General features: G+C 30.3%; 5 protein-coding genes across 12 annotated transcripts; 3 read left to right on the forward strand and 2 right to left on the reverse strand.

The window, feature by feature from the left end:
• Positions 1 to 1,930: 1,930 nt before the first annotated feature.
• Positions 1,931 to 6,013, forward strand: LOC128876265 (WD repeat-containing protein 3). Its single transcript, XM_054122472.1, has 14 exons — positions 1,931 to 2,366; positions 2,445 to 2,654; positions 2,729 to 2,926; positions 3,002 to 3,166; positions 3,247 to 3,452; positions 3,548 to 3,683; positions 3,765 to 3,955; positions 4,025 to 4,220; positions 4,290 to 4,517; positions 4,592 to 4,861; positions 4,955 to 5,197; positions 5,270 to 5,436; positions 5,536 to 5,758; positions 5,838 to 6,013. The coding sequence occupies exons 1-14, from the start codon at positions 2,196 to 2,198 to the stop codon at positions 6,000 to 6,002; spliced, it is 2,769 nt and encodes a 922-aa protein (XP_053978447.1). The 5' UTR covers positions 1,931 to 2,195; the 3' UTR covers positions 6,003 to 6,013.
• A 122-nt stretch (positions 6,014 to 6,135) lies between these two features.
• On the reverse strand, positions 6,136 to 8,966 carry LOC128876269 (KICSTOR subunit 2-like). Of its 3 annotated transcripts, none has more exons than XM_054122481.1 (9): positions 8,878 to 8,966; positions 7,870 to 8,016; positions 7,643 to 7,794; positions 7,420 to 7,560; positions 7,186 to 7,324; positions 6,927 to 7,120; positions 6,705 to 6,855; positions 6,525 to 6,635; positions 6,136 to 6,458 (listed from the first exon to the last, which is right to left on the reverse strand). In XM_054122481.1, the coding sequence occupies exons 2-9, from the start codon at positions 7,981 to 7,983 to the stop codon at positions 6,288 to 6,290; spliced, it is 1,173 nt and encodes a 390-aa protein (XP_053978456.1). In that variant the 5' UTR covers positions 7,984 to 8,016; positions 8,878 to 8,966; the 3' UTR covers positions 6,136 to 6,287. The 3 variants fall into 3 exon arrangements, with proteins under 3 accessions (XP_053978456.1, XP_053978453.1, XP_053978454.1); XM_054122478.1 differs by lacking the exon at positions 8,878 to 8,966 and adding an exon at positions 8,286 to 8,482; XM_054122479.1 differs by lacking the exon at positions 8,878 to 8,966 and adding an exon at positions 8,203 to 8,338.
• LOC128876272 (distal membrane-arm assembly complex protein 2-like) lies at positions 8,441 to 10,235 on the forward strand. Of its 3 annotated transcripts, none has more exons than XM_054122487.1 (3): positions 8,455 to 8,535; positions 8,949 to 9,032; positions 9,112 to 10,235. In XM_054122487.1, exon 3 carries the CDS (start codon positions 9,261 to 9,263, stop codon positions 10,137 to 10,139), a length of 879 nt encoding a protein of 292 aa, XP_053978462.1. In that variant the 5' UTR covers positions 8,455 to 8,535; positions 8,949 to 9,032; positions 9,112 to 9,260; the 3' UTR covers positions 10,140 to 10,235. The 3 variants fall into 3 exon arrangements, with proteins under 3 accessions (XP_053978464.1, XP_053978462.1, XP_053978463.1); XM_054122488.1 differs by having other exon boundaries at positions 8,489 to 8,535; positions 8,942 to 9,032; XM_054122489.1 differs by lacking the exon at positions 8,949 to 9,032 and having other exon boundaries at positions 8,441 to 8,535.
• Positions 10,169 to 11,400, reverse strand: LOC128876274 (U11/U12 small nuclear ribonucleoprotein 25 kDa protein-like). Its single transcript, XM_054122490.1, has 2 exons — positions 10,789 to 11,400; positions 10,169 to 10,511 (listed from the first exon to the last, which is right to left on the reverse strand). Exons 1-2 carry the CDS (start codon positions 11,083 to 11,085, stop codon positions 10,257 to 10,259), a joined length of 552 nt encoding a protein of 183 aa, XP_053978465.1. The 5' UTR covers positions 11,086 to 11,400; the 3' UTR covers positions 10,169 to 10,256.
• On the forward strand, positions 10,397 to 16,079 carry LOC128876271 (integral membrane protein 2B). Of its 4 annotated transcripts, XM_054122486.1 has the most exons (7): positions 10,397 to 10,507; positions 11,512 to 11,971; positions 12,060 to 12,260; positions 13,195 to 13,662; positions 13,744 to 13,858; positions 13,997 to 14,143; positions 14,228 to 16,079. In XM_054122486.1, the coding sequence occupies exons 3-7, from the start codon at positions 12,183 to 12,185 to the stop codon at positions 14,344 to 14,346; spliced, it is 927 nt and encodes a 308-aa protein (XP_053978461.1). In that variant the 5' UTR covers positions 10,397 to 10,507; positions 11,512 to 11,971; positions 12,060 to 12,182; the 3' UTR covers positions 14,347 to 16,079. The 4 variants fall into 4 exon arrangements, 3 of the variants coding, with proteins under 3 accessions (XP_053978461.1, XP_053978460.1, XP_053978459.1); XM_054122485.1 differs by lacking the exon at positions 10,397 to 10,507 and having other exon boundaries at positions 11,399 to 11,971; XR_008456988.1 differs by lacking the exons at positions 10,397 to 10,507; positions 11,512 to 11,971 and having other exon boundaries at positions 11,978 to 12,260; positions 14,228 to 14,429; positions 15,709 to 16,079.
• The last annotated feature ends 313 nt before the right edge of the window (positions 16,080 to 16,392 follow it).

Consider the following 16,392-nt stretch of genomic DNA (forward strand, 5'->3'; position numbering starts at 1 on the left):
TAATTATGTTCGTTTTTGTCGTACCCTATCCAAAGATATATCGTGATTTTCATAAGTATTGCAAGACACGTTGCAAAATCAAAATTTGTTAGTTACATAAGCTTCTGTAATATAACGTATAATCGCGGAGCTTCTAAATGAGTTTAAACTTGCTACAGAAAAGTAATGCAAATGGAATTGCGTCAACTTCACAAAGATAAATTCGTTAAGAAATTAATAGTACTGTAAGAAATGATACCAGAAATTATGCAGTTGCGCGAATTTCAACCAATTTCAACCAGTGACCTGTAACAGGAGAGAAATAGTTTAAGGCACATTTGTTCGTACAGATACAGCTATATTAAAATAAAACAATATGCCAATATTCGTTGGGAATGTTTAATATCCACAGCGAATATTTTCCAAGCTTCCATAACGTGTTAATGTATAATCACGATGTTTCTAAATGAATTTAAACTTGCTAAGGTACAGTGAATACTATCGTAATGGCGTAAACTTCGTGATAAAATATTTGACAAAGCATTAATAATATTCTATAAAACAAGAATACTAAAACATATAAAATCGCGATTGAATTACAACACGACGCCATTTTGAGTTGTCATAAAATTCCACGTTACGAAAAATTTCAAATAACCGTTGTCGTTTCATATCAGCAATGATTCGTTATGAAATCGTGTAACACGCTTACTACCGATCACAATTCACACGACAGAGAATGAAAATATAAATAAATATGTTACCTATTTGTTTAAAGAAGATTTCAGGTTCGCCACAATTCGTGAAATCCCGCTCGAACTGGAAAAGAGCATCATGGCGTCGATGACGCCACCATCGCATTCAAATTTCAACCAGCAATCTATAACAGGAAAAAATGATTAATTTAATGTATATTTGTTCATACAAATACAGCTATGTTAAAATAAAACAAGAATCGAACTCGAAATAACCCGCCAAAGGTTGTGATAAAATTTATGGAAGTATATTATTAATTGATACCGAGTGGAGAAAAAAAGCTCGCGATACCGATTAATCTATTCTCCCAATGTAAGTTGATTTATACTTAAAGGATTCCCAATATTAGATAAGAACACTAATAGGTAACTAACAAAAGTACTAATAGCGATTAGAAGTGATCAAGTAGCAACAGGTATGAAATAGATGTTATTCAATAATTTTTCAATCCTGATTGACTTATTGTTAGAAGAAATTTAATCTAATAGAGTAGTATATATTTTCATAACTATTCGAGACTCTTTTTCATCAATCAAACTTGTTTAAATTAAACATTGTTTAATTTGTTGAATTATAATAAACTTACTCTATAAAGTATGCAAATGCAATTCCGTTTGTTCTATGTTGATAGTAAAATTTCTTAAGCGATTTTAACGAAAGTTCGTAATATTTTTATATTTAAATAATTTGAATTTTATTCCGTTATGAATCGCTTAAGTAATTTTCACTTAAGTTTAAATTAGTGATCACTAATTAGGTCCGTATTGATTAAGTATAATATGTAAAATAATATTTATGTATTGTTTAATTTTTAATTGTACATATGATCTGTTGAAAGAAACGTTAACGTTAAAATATGTACCGAAGATGATAAGATATCTGGATAATAAAGTTAATGTGACCAAATCAATAGAATGGAGATTGAAATTTGAAATACATGATTGAGTAGCTCTGTATTGAATTTCCTTTCTGTTCTACGATATTCCTTTTCCATATTTCAATTTTCTTGATGTTTCGTGTAAAAAAACTTGTAAACTACAGAAGGAAGTCAGTATAGTGTTACTTTATCAAGCTCACCGATACCCTAGATATGTGTGTGTGATGTTTACTAGCGCCACGTGGATTTATGTCTCCAACTAAAAACGTGGTTCCATTTCCCCTCATCTCTTTTTAGCCCCCACCTGCCTGTGTCGGTTGCTGTCTGTACGAGCATGGTCCACGTGCGCTTTTAACCTAGAATATAAAACGAATATTCAAGTGTTAAACAACCAGTTACATGTTCTTTCAAAAACAGATTATCGAGTGAATGTTACATTATGAAAATATCAATCATAAACCGCTGTTTCAAAGTAAATACTCTTCATTTCACATAAGAGAAAACAAATAATAATTTTATACCTAAAGATAGGAATTACCCGGGAAGCCTGTTTCTCTCCACCACTTTCCTGAATAAATAGAAAATGGGTTTAACAAAGCAATATCTAAGATATGTACCTGCTGGCAATTTAAATATAATTGCCAGTCCTTCTTGTAATATTATATTTGTAATATTACAAGGACAAGAAGGCAGATTTGTAGCAGTTGGTGCATGTGAACATGTTTTTATATGGGACTTACGTCTGGGAGAAAAGGTAAAAAACGAAACGTTTATATTATTCTACAAAAAACAAATATTCATATATATACGTACATTTTTTTTGTTATTGCAGGCTCAAGTATTGTCAGGAGATAAAGTAAATGTATCATGTTTGGCTGCATCTCCTAATCAACGACATATAGCAGTTGGTTATGTAGATGGTACTGTTAAAACTTTTGACTTAAGGTCTGGTGAAAATATAAGCATATTTGTGGGTCATAGATCTGAAATTACTACAATGACTTACGATAAACAAGGACATAAATTAGCTTCTGGTTCAAAAGTAAGATATCTAGTTAGATGAAGTATACATATATGTATATGTTCTAGATGTGATTTATATTTGTTGTTTTCTAGGATACAGACATTATAATTTGGGATATAGTAGCAGAAACTGGAATATGTCGATTAAGTGGCCATAAAGGTGTAATAACTAAACTGGCATTTATGAAGGATCACAATATTATTATCAGTGCTAGTAAAGACACGTTTATAAAATTTTGGGATTTAGATACAGAACATTGTTTCAGAACCCTTGTTGGTCACAGAACAGAAGTAAATATCATTGAATATATGGTTAAGCTTAATTTCTTCACAAAGTTATTAATAAAAATGTTTTTATTAATCAAGGTTTGGGGTCTTGCTTTAGCTAAAAATGATCAATATTTAATAACTGGTTGCAATGATAATGAATTACATGTGTGGAAAGTATCTTTCATTGATGGTGAAAGTACAGATTTTGAAGTTAATTTACAAGATCTAAATATTGCAGACCAAACTGAAGTCAGCGACATGGTATATTTTTATTAATTTATATTTACATTTGCAATATACTCACTGTTCATACATTTCATTGAAATGTTATATTCTATTAGAAATATCCTTTAAGATGTGAGAAAACTGGGAGTATATTGAGAAGCAGTCGTGGACGAGTTGTATCCCTTGAAGTCGATACAACACATACTGTTATAGGATGTCATGGTGTAGATAATACTATAGAACTATTTCAATTTTTGCCTGATACTAAAATAAAAGAGAATGTGATGAAACGATTACGGAAAGAAAGAAAAAAAGCAGAAAAGTATGAAAAGATGTTTTTATAATATATTTATAGAAATTATGTATTTCATTAGTGTTTTACTATTTTTTAACACGATGTATGTATTTCACAAATAGACATGGGAGCTCCGTAGAACCAAATTTTTCAGGTGTACCAACAATAAAGGATGAAATGATTCGTTTACCTGTTATCAAAGTATCTGCTAAGGCCAAAGGACTAAACATGGTAATGGGTAGAGAAGGCGAACTCAGAGTAAGTTATGGCAACAAATTTAATTTCCCTATTGAAATCTACCTGAAAATGCTTCAACTAATATTTATTTTATCGTTTCAGATATGTGTTGGGTTAAATAATAATTCCATTGACTTATATTCCTTGTTCACTCAGGATAAAGATGCTGAAGTGAAACATTTGAGGTCAATAATAAATCACGGTCATCGAACGGAAGTTCGTGCAGTTTGTTTTAGTTCTGATAATTTGGCTTTTGCAACAGCAAGTGGAGATTCTGTAAAATTATGGAATAGGTATTACAATATAACACAAGATTTGTAGAAAATCTTGACAATATTTAATATTATCTTATTTTATTTTAGACCAACACTAGCTTGTTTACGTACTGTACCATGTGGTTATGCTTTAACAGCAACATTTGTACCAGGTGATAGGCATTTAATAGTAGGTTTAAAAGATGGTAAAATGTTGATTATTGACATTGCATCAGGTGACATATTAGAAGAAGTACCAGCACATTCCAAGGAACTTTGGAGTGTTACGCTATTTCCTGATAAGGTGACAACAAAATTTATATTAATTCCATAGCATTATATAAACTTCCAATTACTTTTTACGTCCTTGTAGAAAGGAGTAGCAAGTGGTGGTGGTGATCAAACAGTCAAATTTTGGAATTTTGAACTTATTCAAGATCCTGACAGAGAGATAAAGGCAAAAGTTTTGTCTGTTTTACATCTGAGAACTTTAAAACTGGAGGATAGTGTATTATGTGTCAGGATAAGTCCTAATAACAGATTTGTTGCAGTTGCACTGCTAGATTCTACTGTAAAAATTTTTTTCCTTGACACGTTTAAGGTAATTATTTGTAAAAATATATATAATATTACATTCACTTTATCAAGTAATTAAAATGTATAATGTTCTCTCAGTTTTTCATTTCGCTTTATGGGCACAAATTACCAGTTTTATGTATGGATGTATCCAGTGACTCGACGCTCATCGCTACTGGCTCTGCCGATCGAAATATCAAAATTTGGGGTTTAGATTTTGGAGATTGTCACAAATCGATATTTGCACACGATGACTCTGTAACGGGTCTTTCATTTGTTCCTGGTACTCACTACGTGTTTACTTGTGGAAAAGATGGAAAAGTAAAAGAATGGGATGTTGATATTTTCCAAAAAATTGTAACATTGCAAGTAATTAATTTTTTTCTAAAATGCGTCATAATATTATAATAAAGAAGTTAATGATAATTGAAAATTACATAAAATTGATTTATTTATTTTCAGGGACATTCAGGAGAAGCATGGAATTGTACTGTTTCACCAAATGGTATTTATGTTGTATCCTGTGGGTCTGATAAAGTAATTAGATTATATGAACGAACCACAGAGCCTCTAGTTCTACAAGATGAAGAAGAAGAAGAGAGGGAACGTCAAGAAAATGAGTTAGTTACTGGTGAAACTACTGCTGTCCCTGGACAAAAGCCACAATCTTTACCCTCAAGAAAAACTGTATCCAGCGAAAGAGGAGTAAATATAAACAATTTATATAAATTAATCGATTCATATTCACGAAAATTGCTAAATTTATATATTTTCTAGGCTGAATTATTACTAGAATGTTTGGATGTATCTAAAGCATTTAACGAAGAATTGTCAAAAGTAGCTTCATTAAATACAACGCCTGCTGTTCCTTTGCAAATGCAAGCTTACAATTGTACAACTGTAGAAGATTATCTGTTAGAAACAGTTAAACGAATCAGAGCAAGGTGAAAATAATTTATAAGTATATTAACTGTATAGTAAATATATGTATACAATAGGATATGTATAAAAATTAATTGCATAATAATCTAACAATTTTTTAGCGATTTGGAAGAAACATTATTATTGTTACCATATTCAGCTGCCTGTGAAATTCTTCAAATGCTTCCTAAACTATTAGAATCAGATTATCACACGGAGTTAATGGCTAGATTAGCATTATGTTTAGTACAAGCTCACCATGGTCCAATTATGGCAACTCGAGAACTTTTACCTATTTTAGAAACTGTTAAAACTCTTGCCATGAAAAAAGTTTCAAACTTGAGAGTAAGAAACATCCTTTATACAAATAATAATTAAGTAATTACCTAAAAGGATTAATTTAATTTAAAACCGTTTCGTCTAGGATACAGTTGGATTCAATTTACACGGAATGTTACATATGCAACGTGTCATTGAAGAAAAGGAAGGGATTCAACTTTTCACAGATGCAACTAAAAGCAGCAAACATAAAAATAGAGCTAGAAGAAATAAAGAAAAAGCAGTGAAAAGAGCTATCTTGTCTTTATAAACCTTTTACTTAATAATAAAAATGTATATATTTAAGAATAGTAATAAATATAAAAATCTTTTTACTTAAATAATAAAATTTATTTCTTACAGAATATCAATATTCGCAATCGAAAATAAAATAAAAAACTTGGTTTAAAGATATCAATTAATTAATATAATATATTAATAAACCATTATCAAAATTTATACATAAGTCTCATGTAATTGAAATAGTACCCAATTTTTGGCGCACTATAATCATTGATAGTATTTTAATATTTTTAATTCATATTTGTACGTCAGCTTATTTCGATAATTTCAACGTTTCATACACTTTGTTACACCTAATTTGCATACATAAGTCAGTCATGAACGATGTTACATGAGATTCCTTATCTCTTGGTTTGCCACTTTCAAATACAGTAACTAGGGTCATTCTGGGATCAGTATTGTACATAGCATATATACATGGATCCTGAAAGAAAAATCAATATACATTATATATATATAGAACTTATTAAAAATTTATTTAATAGCATACCTTTACAGTTTTAATGTAGACAATTTTATCCATAACGAGAAGTTCGGATTGTCGTTCTTTAATACGTTTCTGTATATTCTCTAAATGAATTGATGGCTTTTGCACAAACATCTGAAACGAATAGAAAGATACTATATGAATATTTGTTTTTCAGATATTTTATAATTTATGAGAACTTACACTAGGACAACTGAGAACAACCGGGAAATGTTCAGTAGCATTTAGTTCTCTGCGAGGATGTCTGTAACCTGGTCCTGAATCTTCTACTCCTCTAGCATCAAATATAATTAAAACTGCTAGAATATCATGTTTGCGTTGAAAACTCTGTATTCTGAAATGACGGTATGTTACTTTTCAACAATCAATAAATTATATAAATCATACTACTTAGAGATGTATTACTTGTGGTAGTAATCTACATTTTGCTTGCTCATGATACTTCTCATTTCTCCTGGACTAGCCTGCTGACTTAAAGTAGTATGGAAATACAAAGAGCATTTAGCTAATATGCTACTGCGTAATTTCACTAACCACTGGTACAATGCAGGCTGCTGATTCGCTTTTAGAAAAGTCGCACCAAAGCCTAATTTCCATGACTAAAAACATTATAATTGATGATTAAACATTTTTACTCTTTCTAGTTTTTATTTATGCTACTAACCTCTTTGTTTTGTAAAGTTCGTTCCCAAGCTGACATTCGTGCTTGTGCACCATAAAGAGACATTAATGTTGATAAGAACCTCCAATGTTGGAGTTCAACTTGTGCTTTTGTTAACTGTACTAATATTTCGCACTCCAACCTACTCAAAATATATTTTAATTTACAAAGGATGAGATTTGCACTCATAGTCTTTATTATTCTTTTTGTTAGCACCTTGTTTTTGCATTTACTTACGTTAAGCTTGTCTTAAATGCAGTTAATGCTAAATGTGAACAAGACAAAGCATGACTTTCTACTATTCCCTCTATACATTGCAACAATTCCTGGTACTTCATGACTTTACTATTTATACTCATATTATACATTTTTTCATAACTGTAATACAATAATATTGCATAAAATTTTGATACCAATGAGGTTGACACTATTGTAAATACTTAGCAAATAACATACTAACAAATCTATCAGTTGTATCTTGGCTGTAATGTATTGACATAGTTGATTGGAAACCTCAGCAACTGTTGCGCCAATAGAGTTGGTTCCCCTAGTCATTTCTTCTACTCTTTTCAGGTCAGACTTCAAGGATTCATATACTGTTCGTAGCGAATTCTACATAAATTAATATAAAATATTAAATATAGTAATTATTTGTTTTCATTTTAACCAGAATATTAATATATTTACATCTTTCCTTAAAAATCCTTTATTTTTGGTATGAAGAAAACCCATATCTGCATATGAATGTTCTGCTACTGCTATTTGTGGTAAATGCATAAGCAACATTCCCCATGGACCCATCTGTGTTTGGCGACATGATCCACGTTCCTTTTCCTATTAATTATCAGAAACAATTTAATTCCTTTTGTGAAATCGTATGTATAGTTTTTTTACATTGTATTGAAATAAACGTCACTAAAATATTTTACATATAAAACTTGCTAAAAATTTACTTAAATACTTTTACTTAAAATTTCGTAGATCATAATAGCATATACATACTATTAAATAAAAACGTACTTAAAAGTTGAATCGATTTTAAACAGATTAGCAATAATGCTTTTACAAAACACAATGTTTACTTCCATTCGGTGATCACTTACAACTAACTCCTTGGCTTTATCTGTACACAATTGAGCAACCTGAGTGAAAAAGGTGTTAAGAAATTCTTCTTCATGATCCATTTTTTACCTATTTCTACTACGCAGTGTTTACTTTGTTTACGGTTATTTTGAATGGCAATAATTTTAAAGGTTAATTGTCAGGTCTGCTCGGAGTTTCGCGCAAGCGTGTTGAAATGAAATCAGAAGGTGTCATAATCATAGATCTGTGGTCATAATTGATTAAAAATAGGTAATGTATAGGGGTCCCCGCTTGAATTTTTTAAAAATTCGTTTTAGAGTTTTTAGATAATAAAGAAAAGAGCTGAAAGGGGGAATGGGAATCATGTTGAAATAAATGTTGAAACACAACTTCAGTTTTATGTTACTCAAAACTTTTTTTTATTGGATGGTGCCCGAATATAAAATTTTCTGAGTTTAATTCTAAAGAGTATCTGGGATGATATGTTATATAACAGTTCGTTTTACCATATATATGAACAGAAACCTCAAAGGCAAAATATCTAATAGCTTTATCAGAAATATTTTGTTACAAGTTCAGTTGCTAATTTCTCTATTCAAAATAAAAACATACCGCTTTTATAACCACATTATAATAGGTTTAAATCCTTCTAAACAAATTTACTTATAAATGTTAGCTTGCAGGCACTCGCAGGACGCAGGCTCTAGAATTATTAGTTACACCATTGAAATTGACATGTCTATGACTATGTACTTCCGTGTAATATTGTATGTGTAAATGTGATTGATATAAGAACATAATTTTTTGTAAATTTTGAATTAACGGTGTACGTATTTCTTGTTTTAGATGATCGAGAAATTTCAGTTTTGCTAACCTTACTCAACTTGACGAATTTCGGCAAAATATTTAGCGCGATCTTTGCAAGAAACAAAAATAGCATTTATACAGGAAGACTTAATGTTTCATAGAAGTAATAAGAGTTTATGTAAGAAGTGATGCATATAAATTTGACAACAACAATGTTGCTTCGGCATGTCACCTATATTCTACCTAAACCACTCTTACAGTCCATAACCTTTCATCAAAAATTACATATCAACATAATACGAACATTTTACAATGATAATAAAGCTATTGTTCATTTGACACAGAACATACGTCTGAATCGTAAGACTGTTGAATTAAGACTTCAAACTGACAAGTTTAAGGAGCCTCGTTTACCTACCCTTCGAACACCTCTAATATTGTATATGACTGATGCACCCAAAAAGACAGATTTTAAATTGTTGTATTTAAAAGAGTGGTGGGAACATAAAAAAATGTTATACAGAAAATATGCTGAAAAAAGGACATATGAGATGTATCAGAGACATGGCCCTGATATAGCAACAGCATATTTGGTCTTAAAGTATGGTGGTAGAATAAAGCTTAAAAACCATGAAAATTGGATAGAAAACCCTAAAAAAAGTAAAAGTACCTTTATAGTACCAAATTATTATGATCCAGACTTCATCTTAGAAGGAATAGATTTAAATGGATATCCTATAAATTATGATAATCTTAGCTGCATATGTGATCTTTATCACCTAAGGTGGCTTATCCTCAGAGGTTGCAATACTGTCAATGATTGGGTTATAGATAAATTAGCTTTTGAGTATCCAATGTTAGAACACCTTGATGTGTCTGAATGTATAAATGTGACAGAAAGAGGCTTAGAAGCAGTGTATAAAATGGCAAATTTGAAAACATTAACTGTAACAAATTATTATAGGTCTGTAGCAATGGAGTTTACTTGTTTCTTGTTGGAAGACATCAACCCGTATTTAAAATGTACAGTTTTAGAGCCAAAACAGGAACTGTTACCAGAGGAATAATGTATACGGTACAAATTACAACATTTTGAAATAATACTGTAATATATTTTATTAAATATAAATTATTATGCATCTTAAAAACATGATATTTACAAATCACAGTTTTTGCCCTAATAACTAAGCGTTCTTTAACAATTTATTCTTTTCCCTATGTCTTTTCATATAATGCAATTCAGCTTTGTTTGTAATTCCATAAGTTTTTATATTCTCATTATCATCCACCAGTTTCACATTATCAAAGCATAAGTAATACTTTTTCCAAACGTGTTTCCAACTTATTTTCTTTTTGATTTTCTCTCTTTTTAATGATAAATTTGTATGACGTTTTATAGCTTTCTTCAAATCCAAAACTGTGGTGTTGTGAGGAGGTACCTAAATTGATAGAAATTTATTTATTCGACTATCTAAAGGATTTTCCAAAAGGGGTTTTAAAATTTGGTACCTTTAATAAAACACAAATGGTAGGAAATATACTAGTAGTATCTACCACAAGTAAATTGATAGAGATACTTTGTTATAAATAAAAAATCCCTCTTGGAAAACCTTTTATAATTAAATTATTTTTCAAATATTTTGACTATTCCATTGAATTAACAGTATTTGGTACTGATTGAAACAAACGAAAAAGATTATTAAAAAAATACATTACTACAACTCCAATTTTCGGTAATTCGCCACGATTTAAGTATACAGTGATCGCTTGTCCTTGTGCAACAGCAATTTGAGCTTTAATTTCTTCAATTGTAACATCCGTTGGTAAACCAGAAAGAAGTGGGTCGCTTTCAATTATATTGTCAATCGCTTCTTTCGTTAATTTTACTAATTCCTCATGATCGAATTCTGCATTTTTATTTATTACACGTTCCTTTTCAAATGAATCGTCATCTTCACATCCCCTTCGATTTTCTAATTCGATATTTTCAATAGAACTGTCCATTTCATTCATAATTTTGTCGGATCGTTATTGAAGATAAAAAGATAAGAGGAGAATTTTAAATAACAATAACAGCACAAGGAATATCGTATTTCCTGTGGCGTGATACGATTGTTATATGCATACGATAACAAAATTCATATAAACATGTACAAATATACGTTATCTATGCCGGAAACACGGACCTGAGAGACTATAGTGTTTATATTATAAAGTATATAACAAAGTAGTTTTACAGAGGCGAAACTCGCCGAAACGCAAGTTATAACAACACGAAGCTTCTACGCTACTTTAGCTTCGAGCCCCTTGTTTGTCAATTTTTGTTTGTCAATTTTTGTTTGTCAATTCCCCTCAGGGGTTGTAGCACAATCGAACCTAGCAAACTGTGGCTGTAGCTATGTTTGATTGTACCTACAGTACGGGTTTAACGATCCCGAGGTACCTGAGCCATAGTATTCCTACTGGGGATGCCAGAAAATTATGAAGATTGTTTGTGAGCAAATATAAAAGCAATATAAAGCAAGAATTAAATGCAGTGATGCACGCGCACTCAGCAGACTCAGAACTGAGAAAAATACCAAAGTTTCACCTCTATAATAATACTCTGTGATGTATGTTTGAATTTTTCTACGTTTTAAATAGGTGGCACTGTTAGTTGATCAAAATAAGATGGCTGGAAGTTATTCTAGAAAGTCATTTTTCCCTGTAATTTAGACTTCACTACCGTTGGCGCAGACGAGGTATCTCGTCTACTACATTTCGCACAGTCCTTCAAGTTCGTATTGTCTACACCGGTGAATATATTCGACCATCTTTTGCTCGGGATCGACGCATGCGCACGCAATATTTATTAGTGGATTGAGGGCGCGGTTGTCACCGATCAATCTCAGTTGCATTTGTATGTATGCAGTTTATCCTGAAATTCTGTGAGCTCCGCTATACTGTACTTAGGTGTTCTTAGGTGCGCATTGTGTTTTACGTTAAAGCTTGTCGAAGCGCCGGTGATCGTCGATCATAACTACGCGATCAGACACACGGGAACGGATTTCGTCGTGGAAGGTATATTGATAGTTTGATTGGAACAAGACTGAAATCAAAACACCGAACAGATGACGGTCATCACAAAGCCCATTACCGAGAAGGCGGACAAAGTGGAACAACCTCTTTTCGTCGAATTAAACGTACCGGTTAGCATTATTCTAACATTTATCAACCTTTAATTTAGACACGATAATGACATTCTTGTAAAAGTGAATTGAATAATACACTGCCTAGATATCTTGAATAGTAACCATTTTTGATACATAAACATTCCAATTACCGTTTCACGATTAAAATTTATTGTTATCTAATTCTATACTTTCTACATAAATTTATTCGTACATACGTAGTTACATCGTTTATATCACCGAGGGTACTGCGTATGAGATACTTTATACGTCATTTGATAATTGCGTTATTATATTACACACGTTCACATGTGTTATCGCGGTTGTAAGATTATAAATTGCTAATATTGTACTTTTCTAGAAAATCTCCATGAATACAGAATTACGTTTATATACAGGGAGATTTATCTAGCTAGACGAACTTAAGTAATTCGTAAATTACTTTCTCTATTAAAGAAACTGTTTAAATAAAAGTTGTACATCGTTGAGTAGAATATACAATATAATAATTAGATTTTTGTAATTTGACTTTGTTTATAGAAATATTAAAGTTACGTTTAAATTTACATGATAATACATAGAACCTGAAGGCAATAATTACAAATATATTTGTAAAATAAGTTTTTTTTATACAATAATAAATTCAGAAGTTTTAAGTTTATACCTGTAGAATAAGTTTTCCATACAATTTGACATTTAACAATTCACTTATTTATTTTTAATCCCAGATTGTTTCATGTCTAGCAATGTGGAAAAGTTGCTGCTTCCTTACTCAATTAAAAATCATTTTTTATACTATATAACTTCTTTTTTTTGTAATGTTTTCATGCAATCACCCTGTGTATTAAAACATGTATAATAATATTGTGTATTCTATACATTATTTTTGATTGTTTATTCTATATTTTTTGAAAAGGTTTTTTTTTATAAATAAATATGTATTCTTAAATAGGACGATACAAAAAAAGATCCAGAAGCACAGCTTCAGAATAATGGTGTAGGAGGTCATTATTTAGTCTCCCGCCGGAACATGCGTCGTCTTCATGTCACAGCAACAATTATGCTATTTCTCGTTGCATTGATGATTCTCATAATCGGCATTATTGGTGGCCTCTACATTTATCGAAAATGTGCTAGAACACAGATGCATATATTTAGAACAGGATGGTACACCATTCCTTATGAAAGTTCAAACAAGGGTCTTAACACCAACAATGGAGTTCATCAAGCATTATCAGCAGATTCTGATTTCTTTAAAAATCTAGAGAAAATTGAGAAAAATGTGGATAGTGAACTTAGAAGAGGTTCCTTTTTCAAGGAACGTTTTGAAATTGATTTGGAGAATGAAGATTATGAAAGAATTGATGTGCCCGATTTTCGTGGTGGGCGCCAAGGCCGGTTTATACATGATTTTAACATTGTAAGTTCAAGAAATTTGTTAATGTATCAAATGCGATTAATGTAAGTGATTATATTAAATTTTATTTGTACATTATTCAAGAACAAAACTGGCATAATTGATATTGATGGACAGTGCTGTTTTGTTATGCCATTAAATCGTCAAAGAGTTCTACCACCACGTAATATGTATGATCTTCTTAGGAAAATGTATAATGGTAAATTTCTAATATTTTATAAAATAAATAAATATGAATATACAAATTAAATAACATCAGAACATGCTTTGATGTTATTTAATTTAAAAAATATGTATCTATATGTACATATGTAGCATATATTTACTATTCTTGTAGGATACTATGAAGTGGACACAGAAATTGTACGAGAAACAATGAAAGTAATTGTACCACCAATCTCTGATTTATCGGTTGTTGGGACATACATAGCTCGTGAATGTCAAGATTTGCCAACGTACATGTTGACGAAAGTCAATTCAAATGGTTGGTTACTAAAGTACTTAATATTATTTGAATTTGTATATCATATTTTGTATTACATTAATTCATTTGTCTTTTATGTTACAGTTGTTAAGCGTAGCATATCAAGCGGAGTGTTTGGGCAGTATGCGGGGTTAAATATTATAGAATTTGATATTTTGAATTTAGATGATGTTAATGCATATAAAAAGAGCTCAAAAATATGAACAGAAGGAATTTATAATTATTCTAGAATATTTACCACCAGTAGATCAATGTATAAAAATTATATCCAGCCCAGCAAACTTAGGTAAATCCATCGTAAATTCCAGCAAATTATTATTTCTGTCACTCTTTCTATAAGAATTTTTTAATCAATAGCTACTTAGTTTTAAATGTACATCACATTCAAGACACTCTTAAGTCTTCCCATCATTTCCTATTTTTGCTCTAAATCAGTAAAACTATCATAAAATTAAAATGTATTTGTTTAAGATTTAGTGAGAGTTAATTCAATAGCAGACTGATTATAAATGACTGATGCAATTAAGGAACTATTGCGTTTTAACCTTAACATTAATTAAGTTCCAGTGAAACGCTAATGGTGCTTGTTTATAACGTAGAATTGCATATTCTTCTCTGTTTATTTACTTCCTATGCTTAAATTCTTTAATATGCAAATCTAGCAAAATAATAGAAATACGTGTTGACATTGTATACTTAATACATAATTGCACGATTGAATGATTAACCTGTTAGCTGGGGGAGACAATTAATCTTGTCATTTGGAAATATTCTGATATCTTTTCTTCATTTCTTTAATTGAACATTCCCGTATTTGCTCATATGATTATATTTTAATTTACTATAGTTTTGGATAAGACGAGTTAACTCGTTTTTATTGATGTTTAACTTGAAATACACAAAGCGTTTCTGGTCGAGAAATGCGACCCAGTTGACAAGTTAATAATTGTACAAACTAGAAGTTATATTGTTTTATCAATCATGTACTAATTCTATAAATCATGAATCGAAATATTTTTACCAAAAAAAAAAAAACATTTTTATGAATGTGTTTAAAATCGATGATTGTTTAATAACTAATTCAAGTATATTTATACAATATCTGTTTTTCCATTAGACGATAATAAATGTTGTATAACAATACATGTGATCTGTTGAAAGAAACTTAACATTAAAATATGTACTGAAGATGATAAGATATGGGTAATAAAGTTACTGTGACCAGATCAATAGAATGGAGATTGAAATATGAAGCACATGATTAAGTTGCTCTATATTGAATTTCCTTTCTGTTCTAAGATATTCCTTTTGCATATTTTAATTTTCTTGAAGTTTCGTGTAACAAACTTGTAAACTACAGAAGGAAGCCAGTATAGTGTTACTTTATCAAGCTTGTTTATTTAAAGTTTAGTATAACACAGTACATGCATGATTATTTAGTTGCCTAATAAAACCTTCAACAATAATTTTTTGTTTGCGATTATCAGTAAATAATTGTTTAAGCTTTTTGTATTTATAACTAAACTAACTACAAGTGTGTATAACTTGCTTTTTTAATTTTTAAGAGTATAGAGAAATCCAGGGAATCAACTTCAATAAACTAGAACAAAGGAAGCAACTTCGAAGACATTTGTTTTAATGTTACAATGTAATTGTACAGTATTTAAGATTGTGATGATATAAAGTGTATATATAATTCTCATTTACATTACCAAACAATTTGTTTACACACAGTACCACATCAGAATAGAACTTTTCTAAAAATGAAAACCTATGGCGATGCTATTCAGAAATGTCCAGTATTAGTTAAGTTTAGTGTTTAATAAATATGCATTTTATCCTATATACTATTCTGGATAAAATATATTCTCATATAAATATTTATTTGTCTTCTATAGGAGAAAATAATAAATGAATTATCATGATTAGTTTCCTACTATTTATTTTTACATTTATTATAATAACTGTAACATGTGTAAAATGATATTTATTCTATATAGGATATTTTGCAGGCAATGGAAAAAGCTGTAATCATTTGTTGGGGAATTTATTTTAAGGGAAAAAATGTGATGTGAATGTAAGTTACCTTCTAAGCATGTGCATATGTATTTACATAATTTCATACAAAAGTTCTATTACTGTGTCAATAAAATTATAAGTTCAATAGAAAGTGGTGTTCAAAAATTCATAGTAGTGTACAGTAATCAAATGAATACTCCTGAATAATTACTTGATTTACTGATTCGTTT

Source organism: Hylaeus volcanicus, chromosome 5 (assembly GCF_026283585.1).
Source record: "Hylaeus volcanicus isolate JK05 chromosome 5, UHH_iyHylVolc1.0_haploid, whole genome shotgun sequence".
In the NCBI taxonomy this organism is placed as follows: Eukaryota; Metazoa; Arthropoda; class Insecta; order Hymenoptera; family Colletidae; genus Hylaeus; species Hylaeus volcanicus.

Bases quoted from the DNA above. Each gene is read 5' to 3' on its own strand.
- LOC128876265 (XM_054122472.1), top strand. From the start codon at position 2,196: ATGGGTTTAACAAAGCAATATCTAAGATATGTACCTGCTGGCAATTTA. The intron at 2,927-3,001 runs GTAAATATCATT...TTATTAATCAAG, and splicing joins TTGTTGGTCACAGAACAGAA to GTTTGGGGTCTTGCTTTAGC. The intron at 3,167-3,246 runs GTATATTTTTAT...ATATTCTATTAG, and splicing joins AAACTGAAGTCAGCGACATG to AAATATCCTTTAAGATGTGA.
- LOC128876269 (XM_054122478.1), bottom strand. From the start codon at position 8,366: ATGGATCATGAAGAAGAATTTCTTAACACCTTTTTCACTCAGGTTGCT. The intron at 7,561-7,642 runs GTTAGTATGTTA...ATTGTATTACAG, and splicing joins AAGATACAACTGATAGATTT to TTATGAAAAAATGTATAATA. The intron at 7,325-7,419 runs GTAAGTAAATGC...TATTTTGAGTAG, and splicing joins GCATTTAAGACAAGCTTAAC to GTTGGAGTGCGAAATATTAG.
- LOC128876272 (XM_054122489.1), top strand. From the start codon at position 9,261: ATGCATATAAATTTGACAACAACAATGTTGCTTCGGCATGTCACCTAT.
- LOC128876274 (XM_054122490.1), bottom strand. From the start codon at position 11,085: ATGAATGAAATGGACAGTTCTATTGAAAATATCGAATTAGAAAATCGA. The intron at 10,512-10,788 runs GTAATGTATTTT...CTATCAATTTAG, and splicing joins TACCGAAAATTGGAGTTGTA to GTACCTCCTCACAACACCAC.
- LOC128876271 (XM_054122486.1), top strand. From the start codon at position 12,183: ATGACGGTCATCACAAAGCCCATTACCGAGAAGGCGGACAAAGTGGAA. The intron at 12,261-13,194 runs GTTAGCATTATT...ATTCTTAAATAG, and splicing joins TCGTCGAATTAAACGTACCG to GACGATACAAAAAAAGATCC. The intron at 13,663-13,743 runs GTAAGTTCAAGA...ACATTATTCAAG, and splicing joins TTATACATGATTTTAACATT to AACAAAACTGGCATAATTGA.